Source organism: Anopheles bellator, chromosome 1 (genome assembly GCF_943735745.2).
Source record: "Anopheles bellator chromosome 1, idAnoBellAS_SP24_06.2, whole genome shotgun sequence".
Lineage (NCBI taxonomy): Eukaryota > Metazoa > Arthropoda > Insecta > Diptera > Culicidae > Anopheles > Anopheles bellator.
In genome coordinates this window covers 57474573-57496047 of record NC_071285.1, presented here as the reverse complement: position 1 = coordinate 57496047, position 21475 = coordinate 57474573, and the positions used below count along the sequence as shown (strand labels likewise).

At 52.6% G+C, this 21475-nt stretch overlaps 1 protein-coding gene across 1 annotated transcript in view; it reads right to left on the bottom strand.

The window, feature by feature from the left end:
• LOC131208711 (fringe glycosyltransferase) overlaps positions 1 to 21475 on the bottom strand; it is a 77750-nt gene that overhangs the window by 24121 nt on the left and 32154 nt on the right. The window contains exon 5 of the mRNA XM_058201544.1: positions 20704 to 20806. Within this exon, the coding sequence (XP_058057527.1) occupies positions 20704 to 20806 (103 nt within the window). The remainder of the gene's footprint in view (positions 1 to 20703; positions 20807 to 21475) is intronic.

Below are 21475 nucleotides of genomic sequence, written 5' to 3'. Positions count from 1 at the left end.
GAGCCCTTCGGCGGAGTGTGTCGGAGACTAATCCCGGCCAAGGCGAAGATTGATAGCTCAATCTTGCCCGGGTCCAATTTCCAACTACCGGGTGGGGAGTCTCCGGTGAGATCCGAAAGCGCACACAAATTCGGGTATCATCAGCGCTTTGCGTAAAGCAATTATTTAATACTACGACTAATGATTGAGACGCTCAGCCCTCGGCTGGGGACTGTGAGCTATCGGTGGCCATTTGTCGCGAGGATTATTGTTCCCCACGAGCCCCGCGGACGTATCATTACGGGGTGGGCCTTCCCGTACGGAACCAAAATTAATGCTATGATTATGCTAATGGGTCGAGCTCTCGAACTTGGGACTTCGCTTTGTCATAACCGGGATTTTCCAAACAGGCGGCCACTTTGGAACCGATCGACGTCGCCGTGTGTAAATGGAAAATAAATTCACCTCGTAGAATAGCCATTTTTCTCCACTCCAAAAGTAACGATCGAGAGGTTGGTGGGCGTTGCCTCGGACGAGATCGACATATTGGTCGACCCCTTCGGTCGGTTGATCCTCGTACGGCACAATTTGCATTCGGAGATAATCTTAAACAATGCGTGCCAGAGAATGGCACGACGCTTGGCGACACCGAGGATCGCGGATCGCGATTTCCACTGCCAGCAGCATAACAAGGCCATGTTGGGTCTACGCCCGATCGACTCGATCGGCCGGTCTTCCGGAAGAGCGGTGTCAAAGAATTTTGATTTATTCCGCGGTGCGTGGTCCCGTGGCTTCGATGTCTCTGTCGATAGTGCGGGCGCCCTCAGCGATGCGTGGGCCCCCTTTTACCCTTGTTTTAGTGTAATTCGGAAAATGCCGACGTAAAAAATAGGAATTCTTTCATTCACTTTTAAATTAAATCAACAGTTAAGCGACTCTTTACGACCCCGGACCGTGCTGCATCGTCCGCCGATGAAGATCTCAACATAAACCCCTCACGTCGGGATCGTCGGGCGCACCCACCCGTGGGCCGTGCATAGGCGCATATGGCCTAGGCACGATCGTAGATAGGCATCAGCGGAGTCGATCCCAGCCCTCCCCAGCTGAGGCTGATTATCGGAGATGAAATTAATCTTTTATGTTTACATTATCGTGGATTTCCCGCACGGTGCCGAAGGAATGCCCCGGCAAGGTGTGTCCCCGTACACACACACACTGAAACACACACAGTTATTGGTTTCGGTATTGGTCCGTGTCCGAGTCGTGATGTCGTAAATCAATCGGCGCGCCGGCGAGAATCGGGTTCGATCGCTCGCTGACTGATCGAGAAGGGGACACACACTCGAGTGTCTCGGGGCCCAACTTTTGCTCCATTGAGTCCGTCGTGTCGAATTTACCATCCAGTGGACCCTTCTTAACGACATCGGACAGTCCGGCCGGGATCGTGGCCTGCGCTTGCTCCGTGGCGAACATAAAAGAGCAGCAACGAGACAGACAACTCGCCTAACGAATCGCTCAGGCGGTCCAGGCGGCGGCGGCCCAGAAATTGTATCGAGTTACGCCAAAAGTCGTCGGCCACTAGCCGGCGGAACACGCCTCCGTACACGCCGTTCCGTTCCGTGGGTGATCTATGGCTTGCGAAAAGCTAACGACCTATTCGTGGCCCGTGTAGTGGCTACCTGAGCTACCGCCCGGCGCAAGATCGATTGAAGTCGCTCGCTTCTGGGAAGCGTGGACTCCCGCCGGACACCTTTGATAACTGCATGATCCTGGCTGTGGCTAGCCCAACAGATGCTCCCTCCGCGTCGGCAAACTGCGGGCCGACCACATGGAACATGAGCCGGAGCGGGCTTCAGGAATCGGGACGGGTGAGCTAATCGACTGTGATGGAGAGCGGTATCCGATTCAGTACGCCCGGGTTCGCCAAACCCGTCCGGCGCAGGATCCAGTTTCCGATGCGGTCGGGGACTAATTCGTACCATTACTCGCGCTCTGAGGGCGCTCTAGGTCTAGCGTTCTCATCTACCTGGAAGATCTCCCAGCCGCCAGGCCAGACCAGGAATCCGTCGGCGTTGCGTGTCTTGCGGGCGGCCAAGCGGCCAAACTACATTTCCAGCGGTGGCAATTTCACGCGCATATCAGGTCATTAATAAAGTTGAAAATACACCAGTTTAGCCCGGCCACCCCGAAAGGGCCCAGGGGCCTTCGGGCCTTCGCCTATCATTAATTACGGGCTTAGCGGTTTGCACTCTATTTGCTGCTCCTATTAGCTGACGGGAGCAGCACCATCGCCGGTCCGGAGGTCCGAGGGCTGCAGCGTTTCGAAGCGATTGCGAAACAGGAAGGCGCTTGATCTTGTTTTCGGTCCCGGTTCCTTTCGCTCGCAGCAATAAAAGCGCGCGACTTGAAAATATGCGCAACCTGTTTAGTCCGCGGTGGTGGTGGCGTTCGAGGGCGCAGGCTTCGCATGTTGCATGCATCTATCGACAGGTTTCGGTCCGTTGTGAGTCCCTCGGCGGGAACGGAAATTTGAGGCTCGAAACGCGGCGTGGTGTGAATAAATTTAATCGAAGATGTTTGCAACCTCCACCAACTTCGCCGGCGAAATCGCGTGACGGCAAGCAATTAGGTTCCGTGGTGTGGTCTCTTCGGCACCTTGGCAGTGGCCGTGGACAGTTTCACAAGTCAGGCGCCCGGACACGCGATCCACTTGTGTTGAGTCCGATCGTGGTGGCGCTGAAGTCGCTGATAGGCGGATGCGAGGATTAGGCGCTTTCTTGTACGGTGCGTCATCGTGTGTCTCGGGACTCTCGAACGCAAACGCAAAGAGAAAGGAAAGGGCCACTCGAAAGGGCCACTGAACGGGGCTCAGCGCGCACCCCTTTCAAGGCGGTAGCGACTCATTTTTCATAAGCGTCCTTCCGCGCGTTCGCGGATCGCAATTGGGGCAGATCAAGTGAAGGGAATGGCAATCGGCTACGGCATCATCTGAAACCTGCGTCCATTAAAAACGGAATGAGTTCGAGCTTTTCGGGGTGTCAACTTTACTCGCCCGACCGTCGGAGATAGTTGTTTGTTTGTTGTTAAGCCGCCACCGACGGGCACGACGAAAGAAAGAGCTAAATCCTTTCTCCGGGCAGACAAAAGAAGTGCATCCTGAGGGACCACACGCACGCCCTCCACGGGAGATGACAGTTGACGGGAGACGAGCATTAAAAATTGAAACATTAATGCTCGAAAGAATGCACCGCTTCGTTTCTTATCAATTCCGGGTACTGACAATACAAAAAGGAACCATTCGGCGAGTCGCGATTCAGATCGGTCCCGTGCATTTTTTTTCCATGCGCTCGCCGTAAATCTCCGATAGGGGTGAAAGCAATAATTAACATACCCGCCCGCTGAACAGCTCGTGCCGATCGCCGAGCGGGTTTTCTGGATCGATCGACCGGCGGCAGGATCCGCGGCGGCGGCGCTACTCCGGAGCCATAAATCTGTCAAAATCCCCTTCGTTCCGGCACAGGGTATTACTTCATGTTTGGCAGCTTTTCGCCCCGCGACCGGCGGCAAGTGGGCAGACGATGGTCGCCCAAAGGATTACTGGCGCGCCAGAAGAAAGCCTCGACCGGAGGCGCGACAGAAAAGGCCGGCCGACCGGCCCAAATCCGTTGGTTCTCGAACGGGTCGAACGGGCGACAAACGAAATGTGCCGCAAGTGAAAGGCGACTGTCTTATCTTAATAGGTCTCTTATGTGGCTCGGACCGGCTTTTCGTTCGATCTTCCGTCGAACGGTCGATAATGTTGGCTTCCGTTGGAAGTGTGTTGGAGCTTCAAAACAATTGGGTTGGCAAGGCGTGTAACTTCAGGCGATTTGGAGCGGCCAAAAAGGTTCCTACGAAGGGTAGCATCAGCATAATGTATAAACGGAGCTCCGGAGTGCACAGTTAATGATCCTAATGCTGCCCCGTTGATTAATTAACCCACGGACAGCACAGACAAGCACCGAAAGCGTCACGGTTCTACTAGCGTGTCAAAACTAGTCCCGGAGTAGGTGACGTCAACTATTCACGGGCCCCTGCACCCGACAGCCGGACAGTTCTGGGGCCGAACGAACGTAATTAACGAACGATGATTATCACAAATTTGAATATTAATTAAAAAATAATTAATCATAGAAGCTAAAACATAGAACCCGGAGTCGCGGGACGTTCTTTTCGGAACGGCAGATGATCGTCCGAAATCGCCGATCGTCGCCCGTTCAAGGTCAAGGCCGAGAGTTAATAGATTTTTCGACTCGTTTCGGTCGGTGGCGGTGGGAAGAGAAAATCAATCAGTGGCGTGGTCGTACCCTTGTTACCGGGAACCGGGTTTCGGGTTTGTTTTTAATGAACTCCACCGAACTGTATGTAGTGGGGTCGATGAACCCGCCGGGGACACTGCCATCGGCGGAGACATAAAACATATTTACGAGCGCTTCGAGCGCTCGGATATTCTCTCTATCGCTCGAGTCCGGGGCTCCGGGGACGAGTGCCGAATTTTCCTCGTCCCAAATGGCTACCTCTTTTCCCGGCGACTATCATAAAACTTCCTCAAGACACGCTGATGACGGGGCAGTGATTTGGACAATTTTCGTCGTCAACGGCGACGGATACATCCGATAGCGACGGAGACTGCGGGCGCTGTTGAAACACTTAAATGTTTTCGTTGGGTTTTTATAGATTTATTGCATTGGCTTTTTCGGATGAGGAGATTTCGGGGTCGCCGTCATCATCATCATCACGATCATTTATCGTCTCATTAGTCAGCCGGGCCGGGGCGGGCATGTAAAGTTTTGTCACTTCCGTTTCAGTTTTACAGACCCCAAACACGGTCACTGCTGTTTCTGAGCAAATAAAAACCCGACCGTTCAGAAGCCTGTTCTCAACTGTTGAGCGAGTGTCCGGGACGGGAAGAATTATATCATGTTTCCTGTCGTATAATGCGGCCGGATTGTAAATCGATTCAACATTTCTTCGTCGTCGCTGGCCGAACACGTCCCGATCGATAACAGGCCGATACCCGATCGGTTTCAAACACTGCCAATTGCAGATCGTGTCCGAAAATTGTGCCAACCGTGGGGACACTCGTGGGACCGACTGGTTCTGGGTGGAACCTGTCGGTATGCCGGCGACATCGGCGTCGTCGAACGATAAGCGATAATTGAACATATTTCGATCGTCCGCTGGCCGGTTTTTATGATGCGCCGAAGCTCTCATCATTACCGCATGGTTCGATGGGAGCCTCGAGGAACCAGCGAAGGCAATAAAATGACCGCACGAAAACATGAAATTAGTCAAAAAACCCGGGGGACACGCACGGTCGAAAGTGGAGCCATTTTTATCGCCTACACAAAAACTTGTCAAACGCCCGAAAGAGCCCAAAAATCCGATCGGGGGCATCGCAGCATCGTAAAAAACCGGGCACCCCAAAACCGGGCTCCGGTGCCGCATAATGCTGCTGCAGCATGATGGTGCATCCGGCGTTCGACACGGCAGAGCCCGGCAGGGCGTGTCGAACGTTAACAAACGGTCCGGGCCGAAGAAAGTGCAGAGGATTTTGGGACTGCAACTGCATCTCCGATGCATCGGACCGCACCTCCGTGCGGTGTGTTGCGTAGGCCGGATTTGGGGACACGGGATTACAAATTTATTGCACTCACAGACGCTCTCCAGACGGGCCCTGGTCGGGTTTGTGCCGGGTTTTCGAAAGGCCCGGCCCTCAGTTCCAGTGTGGGTTTTAGGTCTTAATTAATTCCGCTCCTAATTGGAGCGCTGCAGTATCGTCCTGCGCATTTTGGGCCCCAAACCTTTTACCGAAAACTTTCAAGATCATTCCCCAAGACGGGGACGATCATTTTCGCATCAGAGCATAAGTTTTGGAAAAAGCGTTGCTTTTTGTAAACCTTTTCTTAACTACGATGCGGAGGCAATTATTCCGTGATGCGCCATTAGTGTCCTGGCGCTGATGAGGAGGGACTCGGAGTGACAAATGATCGTAAATTGGAGCGGTGGGGCCCACGATTGAGATCGTGCTTTTCGGGCTGCGGGCTTTAATCGCACCTGAAAATTAGAGTCACTTAAGGGCGTTCAAAAGAGAATTAGCTGAAGGCCAGACAGAAACCGGTGCCGAGCCAGAGAACGGGGTGTGCCAATTTGTTGCCTGTCGATCGCCTGGGTGGGCGTTTGGCACGGATTATCCTGTGGCCCGTGCCTCTAGAGCAGCTAGATGATCTATGCCAGCTGCCAACGGCGAACAATGCGACCGGGGCTTATGAATCATCGCGAATGTGCGCCTTTGGCAGCACGGAAATTACGATCGGTTCGCGCGGAAAAACCGGAGCGCGAACCGGAGAAGATGGCCATAAATTATCATTACCAACCGACCAACCGACGACGGTGCAACCGTCGGGTCGGTGGTTCGAACCGTTCGATCGCAGGGCTCAGATAGGGACCGGGCGGACCGGGCGAGGTCTCGCGCCGTTGCCTCGTGGTGACAATTGCATTAATCTTGCCACTTGCGGCCCACGCCTGGCGCATTGTTGCGGAGTTGATTGCGCGGACCCTTGCAGTTGGTTAACCCTTGGTGCGACCCCAACAACGATTGCTTAACGAATCGTTTGTAGTGTCTTAATACACATACAACGGTGCGGCCTCTCGTTAGTGCCGCGGACTCGGCGGTGGATTGAACGGCGATCGCCGAAAGCCTTTCCGAAAACCGGAACGATCGCGAGCCTGCTAATTAGCCAACGTCCGTGCGGGCGATCTAATGTTTCACGTTCGCCGTTCGCCTTTATCGCCAGAAAGGTGACAGGATATCGGGATCACCTTTCCCGAGGTCCCGAGTACTTATTTACCTTTCTGCACGCAGCTCGCTCGGACTTCATCGTCGTTGGAATCCGGATCGGGTCGGATTACGCAGACGTCCTGCGGTCCGTGTGGTGGTCGAACACCTGGGAACTGGGACCTGGGGCGAATTTAATACGCTCGCAAACGAGTCAAGTCCCGTTCGGTCGTTGGCGACATAAACTCGCCGCGGACCGGCCCGTGGAGGATTAATTGTCGCTAATTTTGTCGCCCGGTGTGTGGCCGTAATTGAAAACTCTCCGCACGATGGCGCCGTCCGGAATCGGGGTAAGAGGGTTCCGTTTTCGGCACTTGCGTCGTCGTCGTTATTTGTCTCCCGCGTCGCGTGGAGACAAATTATGTCAGCGGCATAGAGCACGCGAGCGGCTCGCTGGTTGTAAATCATGCTCCCCAAAAAAGCCACAGTCCGCCCGGGTGGTGACGGACCGAAGCTTCTTCCGAGAAATTTCTCCGGGGCCTCTTCTGGGCCGAGCGCCATGTGGCGCCCGAAATGGGCACGTTTAATGGGTAATTAGCGCAGTGCGCTTCGGGTTGGCCCGGGAACTTAAAATCGATCCTTTTCCAACGCTTAAGGGATTTTAAGGTGCACGAAATTTAATCTTTGCACGACATTCGCTAATGACCGCATCGTGATGTGGAATGCATAAAATGTGCGCTGTGCGAACTTGTGCGATCAGCGATCGTTGAACGTATTTTAATTTAAATTTGGAGTTCGAGAAATGCTGGCCCCGAGAGCAAGGATCGTCGTACTTGAGAGAACGTACAAACATCGAAAGTGATTCTCAAAAGGCGCACCTAATAGTGCCCATTTTTTCCCAGCCAACAAATCCGGTTCATTTGTATCAAATGCAAAAGCTGTCCCTTTTTCTCCGGTCCGAAGGTCCCTTTGTGTGGCTAATAAATCAAACATTGGCCACAGCGAGGCGGCCACTAACGGTGGACGGGGACTAACAGAAGCACGAGGACACCGAACCCGAAAACCTTCTGCCTTCCTGTGCGCAGGTTGATGGGGTCCTTTCGCTTTTGCACACCCATTTCCGTCCGTCCGTCCGGATCGCCAGAGGCAGTGGCGGTGGTGATCAGTTGCCCACGATCAATTACCCACCGGACACACAAACCGGGCGTTGGTCCGTGGTGGGGGCCCCGAAGATTTAAAGACAATAATTTTTTATGAACATCATTTATTTTGTTCCGCGCTGCATTCCGCACCGGCTACCGGGACGGAACCCCGGAGAACGGCCCAGGAGTGCGCGCATAACTCTGCCGTTGGGGCCAATTATGAAGCGCTCGCTGGCTGGCGCAAATCTCATAATGGATGCGTGTAACATATACACGCTCGACTCGCTCGGGGCTGGGCTGGGCAGAAGATGAAGATCTAAAAAATATGAGCATCTCCGCGCCGGGAACGTGTAATCAGTCTGCTGCCGGTGGCCAGCCGCCACCTGAACCCGAAAACCCTGTTCGGGTGTACCCGCGAAACGGTAGGCAAATGTAATGAAGTGTGCAAAATGCGTAAGTAAAATCAACTTCCTTTCCGCTTTTCCTGTCCGTATTAGGGACCCCCGAGAAAGAAGTCCAATTTCGCCACTCAGCGTGCAGCCTTCTTGCGGCGATTTATGGGCACCGATGGACACATATGCAAAAAAAAGTCCCAGGATTACTTGCCCTGGACGCGGGAAGTTCTCGCGCATCTTCATCGTCCCTCGATCAAGACTTACCTGGAAAGACAGAATGGTGATAAAGGAACTCATTAGATTTAAATACAACAAAATTGCACTCTAATGTCAGTCAGTCCGGGTCCTGGTCCGGCCACAATTAGCAAACATTCATCTGCCAGTCGGCCACACCAGAGCCCGTTCTCGGCAGATCGCGCCGCTTGATAGGGCCACTAGGAAGCGAAGGCACCACCACAGGTGGTAGATGATGGTCTCCCGAGTGCGATGTGTGCTCTTTTGTCGCTCCGCGATTGCTGATGTGGATCTTCACGTTTTGCGCCTGGCATGCAGGATCCGTGATCCAGTTCAGAGATCGCTCCACAGATCGCTCTCTCAAGAGCCTCAAGACCCCCGTTGGGGCTTGCGGCGTGGCTTGAGACATAAACTGCCGGCCACCAGGCGCACGGAAGCGTGACGCGGCGGCGGCAGTGGGGTCGGGTGGATACGAAAATGATCGTTCCGGAGCATTTTATGAGCACCATAAAAACCGGTCGGTGGATGGTGAAGCCCGCACCATTGACCACCCATTGCGCGGCGGTGAATGCTAGAAGCGCGACGGGGAGCGTTGGAGCGGCATCGGCAGCTGCCGGCAAGTAGACCAGCGGCTGTTCAGGTCGGGTTGTTCAGGTCGGGTGTTGGCCGACGGTGGGTCTTAGAGAATAACGGACCCGATGCAATCGGCGCTTCATCGCCGGAAAGGTCATTGCGATCGTACCGCTCGTGTGAGAACCGCGTGAAGCCGCCAATCGAAAGATATCCATTTACTTCTCGATCACCCTGGCGTGGATGTGGCGTGTGGAAATAGTGCTTCAAAACTAAATTGAAATTTTTAGAAATTATAAAATTATTCATGCTCGCCATCGCTAGGCCCCCGGGAGCGAGACACGGACCCGAAATCGGCCGCGACGAACAGTTTCAATTTCTGGAGCCTTTGGGGCAGCCTCCAAAGACAGTGCTTTGAAGCTGATCTTCTTCTCGACCGCGAAGGGCGAAGAATTCATCGTACAGGCTCCGGTTCTGATTAGGTACGCCAATGATACGCGCGTTTAAGCCACATTCTAAGGCGATCTAAATAACAGGCCAACCTTGGAGAAATCCCAATCCCCCCTTTTTTGGCCAAAACAGGGCCCCAGATCCGGCGAATCCAATTGGCTATGATACGCCCTAATGTGGTACTGAATCGCCGCGATCGGCCGCTTGTCTACCGTTTGGCAGTTGAAATTTAAATAATAAAACGGTTGGGGCGAGATCTGGAACATTTTGCTAAGAACCATTATTATGCAAAGTTCCGGCAACCGGATCGATCGGGCGGATCGCTCGATCGATCAGTGTGTGATTGCTCTCTCTCTGTGGGACCTGCGAGCTAACGCCTGATCCGATCGCCGCTCCGGTCTATCCGCACTGCTAAGCCGGGGATTCAAATGAAGGAGAATGAAGCGGAATGCTTTGTCGATTTGTCGATCAATCGAACGATTGTTCCCTCGCGATCTCCACATCCGATGTAATGGCGGTCTACACTATAAATATTCAACAGTTCTTGAAACTTGATCGAGAGTGCGACGTCATCCGGCGGCGAGATCTCTCTCTCTTGCTTAAGAGGCCGCACCGCTCGGGGTCGGGGATGTTTTTCTTTCCCGTATTTGGATCGCTCTGATTCTCCGACTCGGTTGCCAATGTTTTACGGGTGGTCTGTGTCTGGACTTACTGGCCATTAAGTGGGAGCCATTTTGGGGTGCCGTTGAGTCAAACGTTTCCCAAAGTTACGTGCTGGTCGATGAATCGGTTTAATTGTCCCGAAAAGGGGCCACGTGAGGCTAAATGATCCTGCCGTAAATCGTGGCGACGCGCGGTGTACCTGTCATCGGGTGCATTGTAAAAGTGTCCCGGACGCCCGAACGGGTCGGTGGCAGCATGAACGCATTAATCTTCTGCACAGAAAATTAAATCGAACCAGACGGGCGAACAAATTTCTTCGCAATTCGCGCCGTCCGTCGTCCTGCTTGGAGCTCGGAGAGCAAGTGCCAGTGCGTGCCGCGAGGTGATACGTTAACTATCTGTGTGGCTCTGGGCCCTGCGCAACGGGCGACAGGCGCAAAACCCGCCCCAGAACAAGGTGCAAGGTCCTTCTGGAAGCACGCGATCGCAACCGCGATGGGTTGGCCCGGCCAAGGCCACACTTTGGCCACCGAACCTCTCGAAGCGCGGCCATTCTAATGACAAGAAAATAAAACCATCGCCAAGCGGGATGATGTCGAGGGCAAGGGGCGTAGTGAATTCCGATTCCGCCCGGTTTAATTTCTCGATCAACTTGGGGTGGGGGGTCCCGAGCGAGTTTTTAATCAAAATCCGTTTCCCGATCGACGGCGCGATCGTTTGGTGGAGTAAAAAATCAATTATCGTAAGGGAAGGTGCCCGGGCGCCTACGTTCGATCGGCGGCTTCGGCTCGGAGAACACTCGATTAAACGGTTCCTGATCCTGTGGCGCGCGATCGAGAACGAAATCATTAAACCATCTCGTGGCCGGAGCGGCCTTCGCATGAGTCGTACAATTTTTTTAGTGAGAGAGCGAGAGCGAGAGAAGCGATCGATCGTTTGGGACGCTGAAAAAAGGTTCAATTTCCGGTGCATCGCGCACCGCGAAAAAGACCAAAACGATTCCGCAAGTTATTCCGCCCGCCGGATCATCAATTTATTAATATGCAACGCGTGACCACCGGGACCTGAATGGCTAATAAATCGAGTCGTCAATGCAGTGGACGCGACGACCTCTGCGTCTGCGCCCGGGGCCCGGCAGATTATGCAGGCGACTGACAGTTGGCGGCTTGTCTTGAAGCGTCGGCCGCGTTGGCGGCGACTATATTTCTTTCGGTCCGCAAGACAAGACGCCCAGTTGAGGCACGCGCGCGCCGTTCATGACTCATTCGCAAACCAAACCGCCGAACCGCTGGTTATTGCGCCGGTGTTGCCAGAGTCTCGTTCGGTCGAAACAATAGGACACGGGAGGGCGAACGGCCACCAGCAGCAGCAGCAGCAGTAGCCGTTGGCCGCGATCGTGCCGTGACCGCGAGGACTTCGATTTGCGTAAACACGTGCGCCACGTTGGCGTGGAGCACGTACCGGGTTCCGAGACGGCCGACTTTGTAGCCATTTTTGGACCCCAACTCCACGGGCTGCCCGCGGACGGCGGAATATAAAATCAACAAACCTCCTTTTGGCGATCGCACGATCAACTCGACGTGCTCCGACGCGTGGTGTTTTGAACTTTAACTGATAACTCGTAAGTCCATACCCGCCCGGCGAAAGGGTCCAGAAAAGGTGGTCACGAACCCAGTGGGTGCGGGAATCGGTGATCTCCGAGCGAGAGAGGTCAGAGCACCGGGGAGCCCGCACCGCGGTTATCAAATGTCAGGCATCTGACCGACTTTGACGAACACGAATAATAAAGTCTTTGCCCCGAAGGCTGTCAAAGGTCCTGCAGACCGGACGGATTTGGGTCCGTCGCCGCCGTCGGAAGTCTTGTCGCCCGTCAGTCAACCGGCCCGAAACCGCGCCCTGTCAGTCACTGGCCCCCACTGGACGTGGTGGCTGTGCGTGCAATTAAATCAATACCGCTTCTTTCTAATCCTTTTGCGACCCCAAAAAAGTCACGGGCCCCGCGGTCTCCTAATCTGTGGCTACCCGGGCACGCACGCACGCACCGACGTGTCGATCGGTTCGGGGCGATAAAAACGGGACCCCAGCACCGATCGTTCGTTCTCTGTTGCTATCTTGATGTTGGGGTCGATCGAGCCGGAGAAGGCTCCTGTTGGCGTGGGTTTCTCGGTTAGCATATAATGAGCCACCGATTGAAGGGGATGCTGCTGCCGGACCACATTTCACGCGTCTTACGCATCGTGCCGAGCGTGCCGAGGATCGTTTTAATAAGTTATATTGGGCCGTTCGCGTGGGGTCCATTAGGTGGGGCCATTAGCATAGCGCGTGAGTGACACACGGATCGGGACAAGGCCGGACTTTCTAGCGGGCATATCAATAAATCAATTCGCTGTCGAACCGGGGCAAGTGTTTCGCTCTCGAATCGATTTGTGTTTGCGATTGGTTTACGCATTTTTTGCGCGCCGAGGTCAGCGCGGCGCTCGGTGGGTAACAAATTGTTTCGCAGTCGCTGCTGAGTTCGTGTGGTCCGCGATCCATTTATCTTACTCACTCCCGGATCGAAGCGCGATATTAGAGAAAGAACCCGACGGGGACGGGTGTGATTGGGGCGATCACATGTCTGGTGGCAGGCGGGAATAGTTCGAAGACACATTCGAAAACTAAATAAGATCATTAGCTCTAAACGTTTGCCACCTCGGCAGGCAGGCAGGCAGGCAGGCAGGCGACCCGACCCCGAGTGGCCCGGCTTTCCAACCGTGGAGGGGGCGCACGCAAAGTTTGACATTAATAAACTCCTAAAACCGGTCATTAATTATTGCGCCCGCGCGCGGCTGAAGCGGGGAAGCCTGAAATGATGATGAACGTGGTGCCCTAACGAGCGAAATGGGAGATGACAGCTAACCGCCTAGAGGGCCGCTGGACCACGCTGGAGTCCAACGCGCGTTCGCTTCCATCACCCATTTCGACACTTTGCACCGCAGACCCTGACCAGCGATCGCGATCGCGGCAAGCGAAAGCTTTCTTTCCACGGCGACGCCGGACGCCAACATTAGGCCAACCCCACCCGGGCGGCCATTATCGATGGAAACGACGTCAGATAGGTAGATTAATGATGCTCCGCGTGCCCGATTGGCCCCTTTCAGAACGATCGATGGCCGTTTTAGGGGGTGTTTTGAAATCGATTTGGAGATCCCCGAAAACTTTCCTCGCTCCGATGCAGTGAAGTGGAGCGATCGGATCTGTTTGCAACAACGGCTTCCCAAGGATGGACTCGATTTATCATCCTGCTCCAGCCCATAAGACACTTCGCGACTGCGCGAAGATCGATTTCAATAAATTCGTACGAAAGAACTCGGTGCGCCGCAAGCGACGAACCCCCCAGACGGTGCGCAAAAGTCACCCGCGGCTAGCGATAATTTGTTCCATCGATCAAGCTGCGACAATTTCGCCCCGCCACCGGCGATCGTCCCCCCCCCCCCCCGTCTTCTCGTCTTTCCATCAGCTGCATCGCTGCAGATTGCATCGCTGGAACGAAAAATGGTTCTTGCTGGGTGTCTTCTGTGCGGGCCAATTGGTTCCCGTTTCGCTCGCTACGAATGCGAACCCTGACACAGGGCACAGGATTAAGGGATTAGTCTTGCCGTCAGTCCCGGGACGGTGATCGCGGTGGTGGATAATGGAACGAGAGTAAAATACTATCGTCTGTCAGCGGCCCGGCGGCGATCGATGGTCTCAGTGCCCCGTTTACTGCTAGGCGGCCAACCCGAGGCAAAAATGGCTGCCAGAGTTTATAAAACTCTTCACTCACGGTGATTGGCTGGAGCCAGGGCATTCGCCCAGCGGCAAACTGACCCCCGGCAATTACCCCTCGGGATAATACGAACCAAGGTGTCGACGAGAGCCTAAATCGGTCAGCTTTAGGTCTGACTTTAGCTCTGACTTTTGTGCTATTTAGCATAGCGAAATGCCGCCTTCCAACAACTGGCCGCTTTCCATTCGCGGAACGCATTAGGCTCAAAGCTTCACACCGCGCGATCGGGGGCCCGGAAGTCGTGGCCTGCACAAAGCCAACTTCGCCTTCATTCATTCTAATGGCAGCAGGTGCGCCGGGACGGAACGAGCGGCAGCGGAAGACTCATTTCTTTTAGCCGCTTGCGCTGGCGGCCAACGAAGCATTCCGGGACGCGGCGCGGACCGAATCTAATTCCCCGGTAATGACTTGCGGTTAATGGAGGAGGAAGTCGGTCGGCGTCGGAACAGGTGGCACTCAAATGGCCTTACATCTCTGTTTCGAAATTGATTGACACAAATCGCTGACGGCCTGGCTAAGCATCGTGCCCGAATCGGAACGGTGGACCATTTGTCCGGTTTGTTCCATCTTTTTTTTTCGTTACTGCTGCTTCTGTGACAAAACGGAGGCCAAGTTCCATTATTAGAGACGGGGCTCCAGAGAGTACTTTATGTCATTAGGAAAGTGTTGCAGACGACACGGATTCAGCCACAGATTCGGTGGCCATTTGGCTTCAGGCTCGGGGTGAGATTTTTTGCCCTCGCCCGCTTTACGATCATCTCGGGGAGCTGCTTCGGCTGGTTGGTAATTTTCCACATAACATTTTCAATTAGCTTTCCCTCATTGCCGTGTCCTGCTCAGGGCGTGTCGAAACGCGGCAGGCACGACATGTGCTCGAGATGCGAAGGCATGGCGAAGAGCTCGTTTAATTAGAACCGCCGCGGACGCCGGAAGATTGGGCGGCAAAGCGCGAAGAAGTTCTTCACCGGTTCGTTGGCCCAACCGCGTCCGGTGTAGCGAAAGCCGATTTGGCACAATCACGGCACGATCGATATCAATTTCGGGCAATATCGAGCGACCATTTGTCAAGTCGCCAACCCGGGGACGATGAAGCAAAGGAAGCACACAGACCGGGGGCTGATGTAATGATGTCTCGGGGAGGAAACATTCTTGAGCATCCGCCGAGGCGCCGGAACCTGTTTCGGCTACGTGACCACGTCGGGGCGCTTCTTGGCGATCCTCGGTGTGTGTAGTTTTCAAATTTTTGCAACAACTGGCCGAAAACCGATCATTACGTACGTCGTTGCTCCGATAATGGCCACTGCCGAAAAGTACACTTTTGCATCGATCGACGCGATCGAATCGTTTGATCGCCGTCAGCACGTGCTACCAAAAGACAAAGTTGTAAATAAATTATCCTTTGGTGACTTCACCAAACGCCTAATTTGCATCTTCCATCGGCGAGTGAAGCTAATAAATAATGCTGTCCGTGGAGTAACCACCATTTTTCGGAAGGCTGCAACATGGCCAAGCAAAAGTATTGCCGTAAATTGCTCGTATTAGAAGCAGGACACCGAAAAGCCGATCGTCAGACGGAACACATCGTAGATGATGAGGCCTTTTACCTCAATTTCGTGGTGATTTCGGGGACGCTCCTTGGGCACTTCTTTCGAGCCTCTTCTTTGACGCTGAATAAGATATAGAAGACTAAGAGTAATGTTGGTTCTCATCAGAATATAAGAGATTCTTGGCAACATTTTGGTAACATTAACAAACCGAGCGATCGATTCACACCGTGAAATACGATACGGACCCGGGCCCGGTGCCTAATCGAGTGGAATTAAGATGACAGTTTGGGGTCCAAAGCGAAGGTGCTTCCTTTATTTGGCCGTTGGCACTGGTGCTTCGTGAGAAAAGCGTAACATATGGCACTCGGGGCCGAAACGCCGAAATCGAAACAGGAAGCGAAAGAGTTTTGCATTCGCATGAACCCATGTGCCCGGCTGAGTGATACATTTAGGGAGTTAGGGAATGTGATCCGCCGTCGAGGCGTTCACGCGATCGTGAACGGGAAAAGATCATGCTCAGGTGATAGAATGTAAGGGCCACGGGAGTTAGGTTCGCCCAGCTGACCAAGGATGACGATCACTTTCCTATCCTTTCCCAACAAATCGAACACTCTCAGCACGGTGACCCTTCGAGCTGCATTGACCTCCGGGTGACTTTCACATCATTGAACGCTGTGTTATGTGTGGTGCACGTCGATGAAACTCTCGCTTCATTAACTCGAAGGTTTGTCCCGAAGATCGTTAGACCGATGGTCGCCGAACCGGACTGCTGGTGGCCGGACTCAGCTCGGTCACCACGACGCCCCAGGAAACTTAACAGTAACGTGCCGGAAGAGAAATGCTCCCGTAGCCACACGCCAGGTGAAAACATGCCTCGGGCTAAGAACGGCGACGTGTTTTAAGTGCGTTTCCTACCGCGGCTTGCGTGTTTGCTCAAGTAATTAACGGTCTATTAGTTACCGCGAAGGCCAGAAACCTAATGGTGACGAAAAACTTATTGTAAAAGCTTCTATTGCTTTTATCGATCAACCGATGCACTGTTTGTTCCTCACTTTAGGCCCGTTTGTTACAAGTCCGCATCGATCGATCGATCATGGAGCGTAGGTCAAACGCCATAGAACAAACACAACTCCGAAAAGTAAAGTCGGCCAGAAAGCCGGTTCGTCATGGGCTCAAACAATCGGCCACGCGAAGGCGGAGCCTATAATTTGAAGGCGCGCTTCTCGGGGGCCGCTAATCAAATTAGACGCAGAATTGGGCGCACAATGACTGACCAATTTCACCGATCCGACCGATCGCCGGTCGGCCCGTCATGGCCGGGGTACTTGAAAGTTTCAAGCTAACGGTGACGGTCGATTGTTTGAAGCCCGTGGTTCCGAGATAAGCATTGGGAAATCCTCTACCAGTAACAATGGTCCGGCCGGGTCCGGGTTTCCAGGGCGTTGGGGGCGTTTCAATTGAAGGAGCGGAACCGATTTGACCATATGATTATCTTAATTAATCGACTGGCCGCGTCCACCCAAAATCAGGTCCCGCAAGATGAAGTAATCGTCCCGTAGCGGCGGCAATGAAAAGTTGACCACCGGGGACTGTGTGTAATTAGGCCGTTTTCGTCTACAACTACTGCCCCGGGGTGGGCTTTGCGTTTGAAGGCCCGTACTGCTGACTCATGACGCTTTTCGGAACCGGACACCGGTTTCAACCCATCCAAGAATAGCGCAAACGATGGAAATCGAGTGTCGTACGATGGTTAGACAAAGGCGTCAGAAGGCGGTTGGTTAGCGGAGAAGGTGATGACGGCAGCATAACTGGGCAGCGATCGAGTTACCAAAGTATCGATCGCTGGTGTGCGCCAAACTCAGTAAAGAAGTGTAGCGAACGGTACAACTTTACTCTGGAAGAAGTGAAGTAATTATTCGTAGATATTAGATCCATTCCACCTTCCAAGTGAGTGAACCGGTTCAAAAAACCGGTTCGTTTCTAATAAAATGGCATTTTATCGAAGTTGGTGCCAAAATGCTCAATTCCATTAGCCGAGCTCATTAAAGTGGTTCAGTTCGCTCTATGCACGACTCTATTTAACCGGATAAAGGTGTCCTCGGCTGGTCGATGAAAGTACTCGGTACATCAGCCCATCAGATGCAAAGCAGAGCGGCATAAACTGGCTCATTTTATGGGGCCCCGTCTCAAGCGAACCACCTGGAACTGGACGTCGGTCCGAATGCGATGCGGTGGTCAATTTATGCTCCAGTAAATAATAACTTCCACTGCGCGCACCGGCCCCTAATTGCACTGCAACTCGCCTGCAGAGATGACTCCGGGGCGCCTAATTGAATCCTTCGCCGGCAATCGAATGGTTACGAGGTCCGCCGTGGAGCAGGTTTCGTTCGCAACGCAGTTTATCGGAATAATTATTCTACGCAACTCGGGGCCAGTGGGTGAATGTAGACTGGAGTTGTCGTCGCCGGAGCAGTAATTAACGTCTCGGGAAACCCAGATTAATGGATGCAGCGATTATTACCTTCAACCTTCACGATAGCGCGGTCAGGATGGATCAATACGAACCGTTGCAAATACTACGTCGGGAAGAGTGTTTGAAACAATATTATTTGCCGGCAGACTGACCGCGTGATCTGGAATGTAGGGCACAACTCGGAGTGCTCGTTCCGATCACGACTGTCCCGGACTTTCCAGTCCCAATCCAGTCTTTAACTGTTGCGCTCACGAATGTTTTGACGGGCTCGGGCTTTTGGCCATTCCATATCACGGCCGCCTCTCTGCAATCAGCCATAGTCGGTGATCGATGAATTCAGCGCGGTCATTCAATGCAAAACAAATTAACGTTTCATCTGTGGAGCAGCGCGGACACGAGCACAATCGGGCCGGGTTTTGAGAATGGGCGCCACCTTCCCGGCGAATCTTGGAGGTGGTCAAGGTTTGACGCGAGCGTACGCCGCATTTTCGGGGCTTTGGCCACCTCTCGTGACTCCGGGGAGTCATGACTTTTGAAAATTAATACAACAAGCTGGGCACCTCCTGGCCTGGCTGGCCGTTGATGTTGAGTCGAGGGCCTTCCGATCGATAGGTAGTTGAAGCGCGGTTGAATGGTGGTCCTGACAGTCGGTTACTATGGTTACACCGCACCGAAGGATTGTAAGTACCGAATGGGCGCGCTTTGTCCGCGTGGACTGCAACTTCAGCTCCGGGGCTCTCTTATCGAATTTGGGGAATCTAATTTGGTGATCTTGAAGCGTTGTCCAATCGTTGTCGGTTGGGGTCGGTGGGGCACGGCGGAGAACCACGGATCACGGAGCGTGCTTGTTGAGAAATCGGATCAAAGTAGTTTCTCTGTTCCTTGCTCGGGCCACTTCTTGCCTTCCCAGCTCCCAACGTTTCCCCAATCGATCGACCGACGGATAAACAAGCATTCCCGACATGTCAATGTTGATAGTGCCCGTGTTATGATGTTTAGCTCGAAATTGGTTACGTTCTTTCGGTTTTTTTTGCTTTCAGTCCTTTTGTTGCCTTCGCAGCAAATGAAGGCTCCGGTGATTTTTATCATCCTGAATGGCCGCTGGTTGCCGGTTATGTTTGCGCTCTATTGGATGGAATTTGTATCACACAATAGATAGTGTCATCGCAGAATGATTTTCATTGTGAAGCGGAAGCAGTACAAGCATCTGCTATTGTATTATAATGTTTTAATGCTGACTCGTAATTATGTTCGTTTAAATTCACATCTGCTAAAGGAGATGAAGCAACCACATGTTAGCAATGTTAGAATGTGGCCAGAAATCGCGAACGGAGCAAGTGGTCCGACTAGTTCCAACATGTGTACCGGGTGCTAAGAAAGGAAACATATTTTTCCCGTCGCCTTTGGAACGTGTCTGCAACGACTGGGTTTTTGTTGTGGTTCTTTTAATGATTGGCAGCCTTTTTTACGTTTGCAGGTTCACCATAAGGCTCGCAAAAACCCCATTTCCTGTTTGGCTTAATTGGTCTTGTGAGTCTTAAGGAGTTAGCTCCAACCAAATTTATGAAGTGATGTAACGAAAAGTTTGAAATACTTTGAAGAAGCAACACGATGGACAACACGTGTGGCAGGATTCCGCATAACTTAGTGGCAGCGAAGTTGAAAGTTGACCCACTGATTGACTTGTTGGCTCAGTGAAGTCATATAAAACTCGCCGGAGATACATATAAACTGCTCCGTTGTTAAGATAAGAAACGACGAAAAACACACACGACGATCAGAACGATGTTGAGGTCGAAAGAGAAAGAGAGTGTGCATCGCAGGAAAGAAACTCGCCAATACGAGGGATGCGTAATAAATGTTGTCAGGAAATTGAAGCCTCTGCGATAAGAATCCGTTCGTGTTCGTGTGCAAAAAACCCACGTTTTATGAGGTGTCGTTTTCGGCCAGCATCTGCCGGTTTCGTCGCCGGAGGCCACGGTCGCCCGGCCGCAAACGGCAGCAAAGTGACAGAGAAAAATGCAGCGCTCATAAATTAGCACCTTCCCTAACGGATGCATCCTGATGCAGCAGCGGCAGCCTCGGAATCGTGCAAGACAAAGCCACCACCACGAGAACGTGAGGTGGCGGATCTGCTAGAATTCCGTAATTTTAAGTGAAGGTGGATTTAATTAAAGTCGGATCTTGAACTAATAAAATACCTTAACAAACAACCTGCGTTCGAGCGGTGGAGAATGTAAATTAGGGTCCCAATCTCTCTCGCTGCTGAAGTACACGGGGTCGGGAGAATTTACCCGAAGATCGCGCACAGATCGTGATCGCTGCACATTAATGCACGTGAACATGTATATTAATGCTGGGGCCTTTCCTCGGGCCACACCCGATCGTTCGTTTGCGTTGCAGCCGATAATTAACTTGCCGCCGTTAAGGCGCTCTCGGTGTCCGAGTCGCCGGTCACCATCCCGGGAAATGGGGCGTAAATGGTAATTAGAATTTATCGTACCACGGTCTCGTGTGGTAGCAAGAAAGGGGGATCGTGCAGATCTTCCAACAGTCAAGTTCTAGTTATTTTGCCGATCTTATCGATCCAATTTGGTTCTTGATTTCTTTTCCAGCAATACTTACTTTTTGGCGCTGTCCAGAAAAAACTCAAACTCCTTGCCCATCTTGCAGCAGAGCGCCTTCCGAAAGTGACCCTGCGAGCAGTTGGTGTTGACCATATGGTTATCTGTGGGTTGGGTGAGAGATAAAAATATTGGAAGTCATTAAAAAAACAGGGACCAAATCGAGGTAATCTTACTAATTTAATTTTTCGATGTTTTAATTTTTCGCGATCGCCACCGTTCGGCGTCGCTTCTGTCGAACAGGGGATTTCTGTTCTTAATAGACGTAGCTATAATTAAGTGCACCGTGTTTCGGCTGGGTAAAATGGCAAAAAATAAGCTGGGATGGGAATTCACGAATCAGTTCGCAGGATGCGAGGTAGCGAGGATTCGCACCCTGATATTTCTACCGTTTTACACTCCCGTCCGATCGCTTTCCGCATATGATCTCGTTAATTGATACGATGAAAGCTATTAAATATTTATTGTCTCCCCGCGAATCAGGATCAGGAGCTTCTTGCCTCGTTTACGCGGGACGAACATCATAAGCCGATGGCGGTCAGAATGATGGCCCGAAGCGACTTTAAAACAGAATCGCTGTGATGAGCGAAGACATAAACTAACTTTGACATTAATGAGTTATAAAGGCCATTCAGGCACGAAGATTCAGGACTCTTTTTTGGCGGACCTTGTCGCTTCGGAATTTTTCGACGTTTTATCTCCACCGACGGTCGATATGTTTCTAATCTGATGTCGACGCCGTCGAACACTTGGCCATCGGATGATGGGGAGAA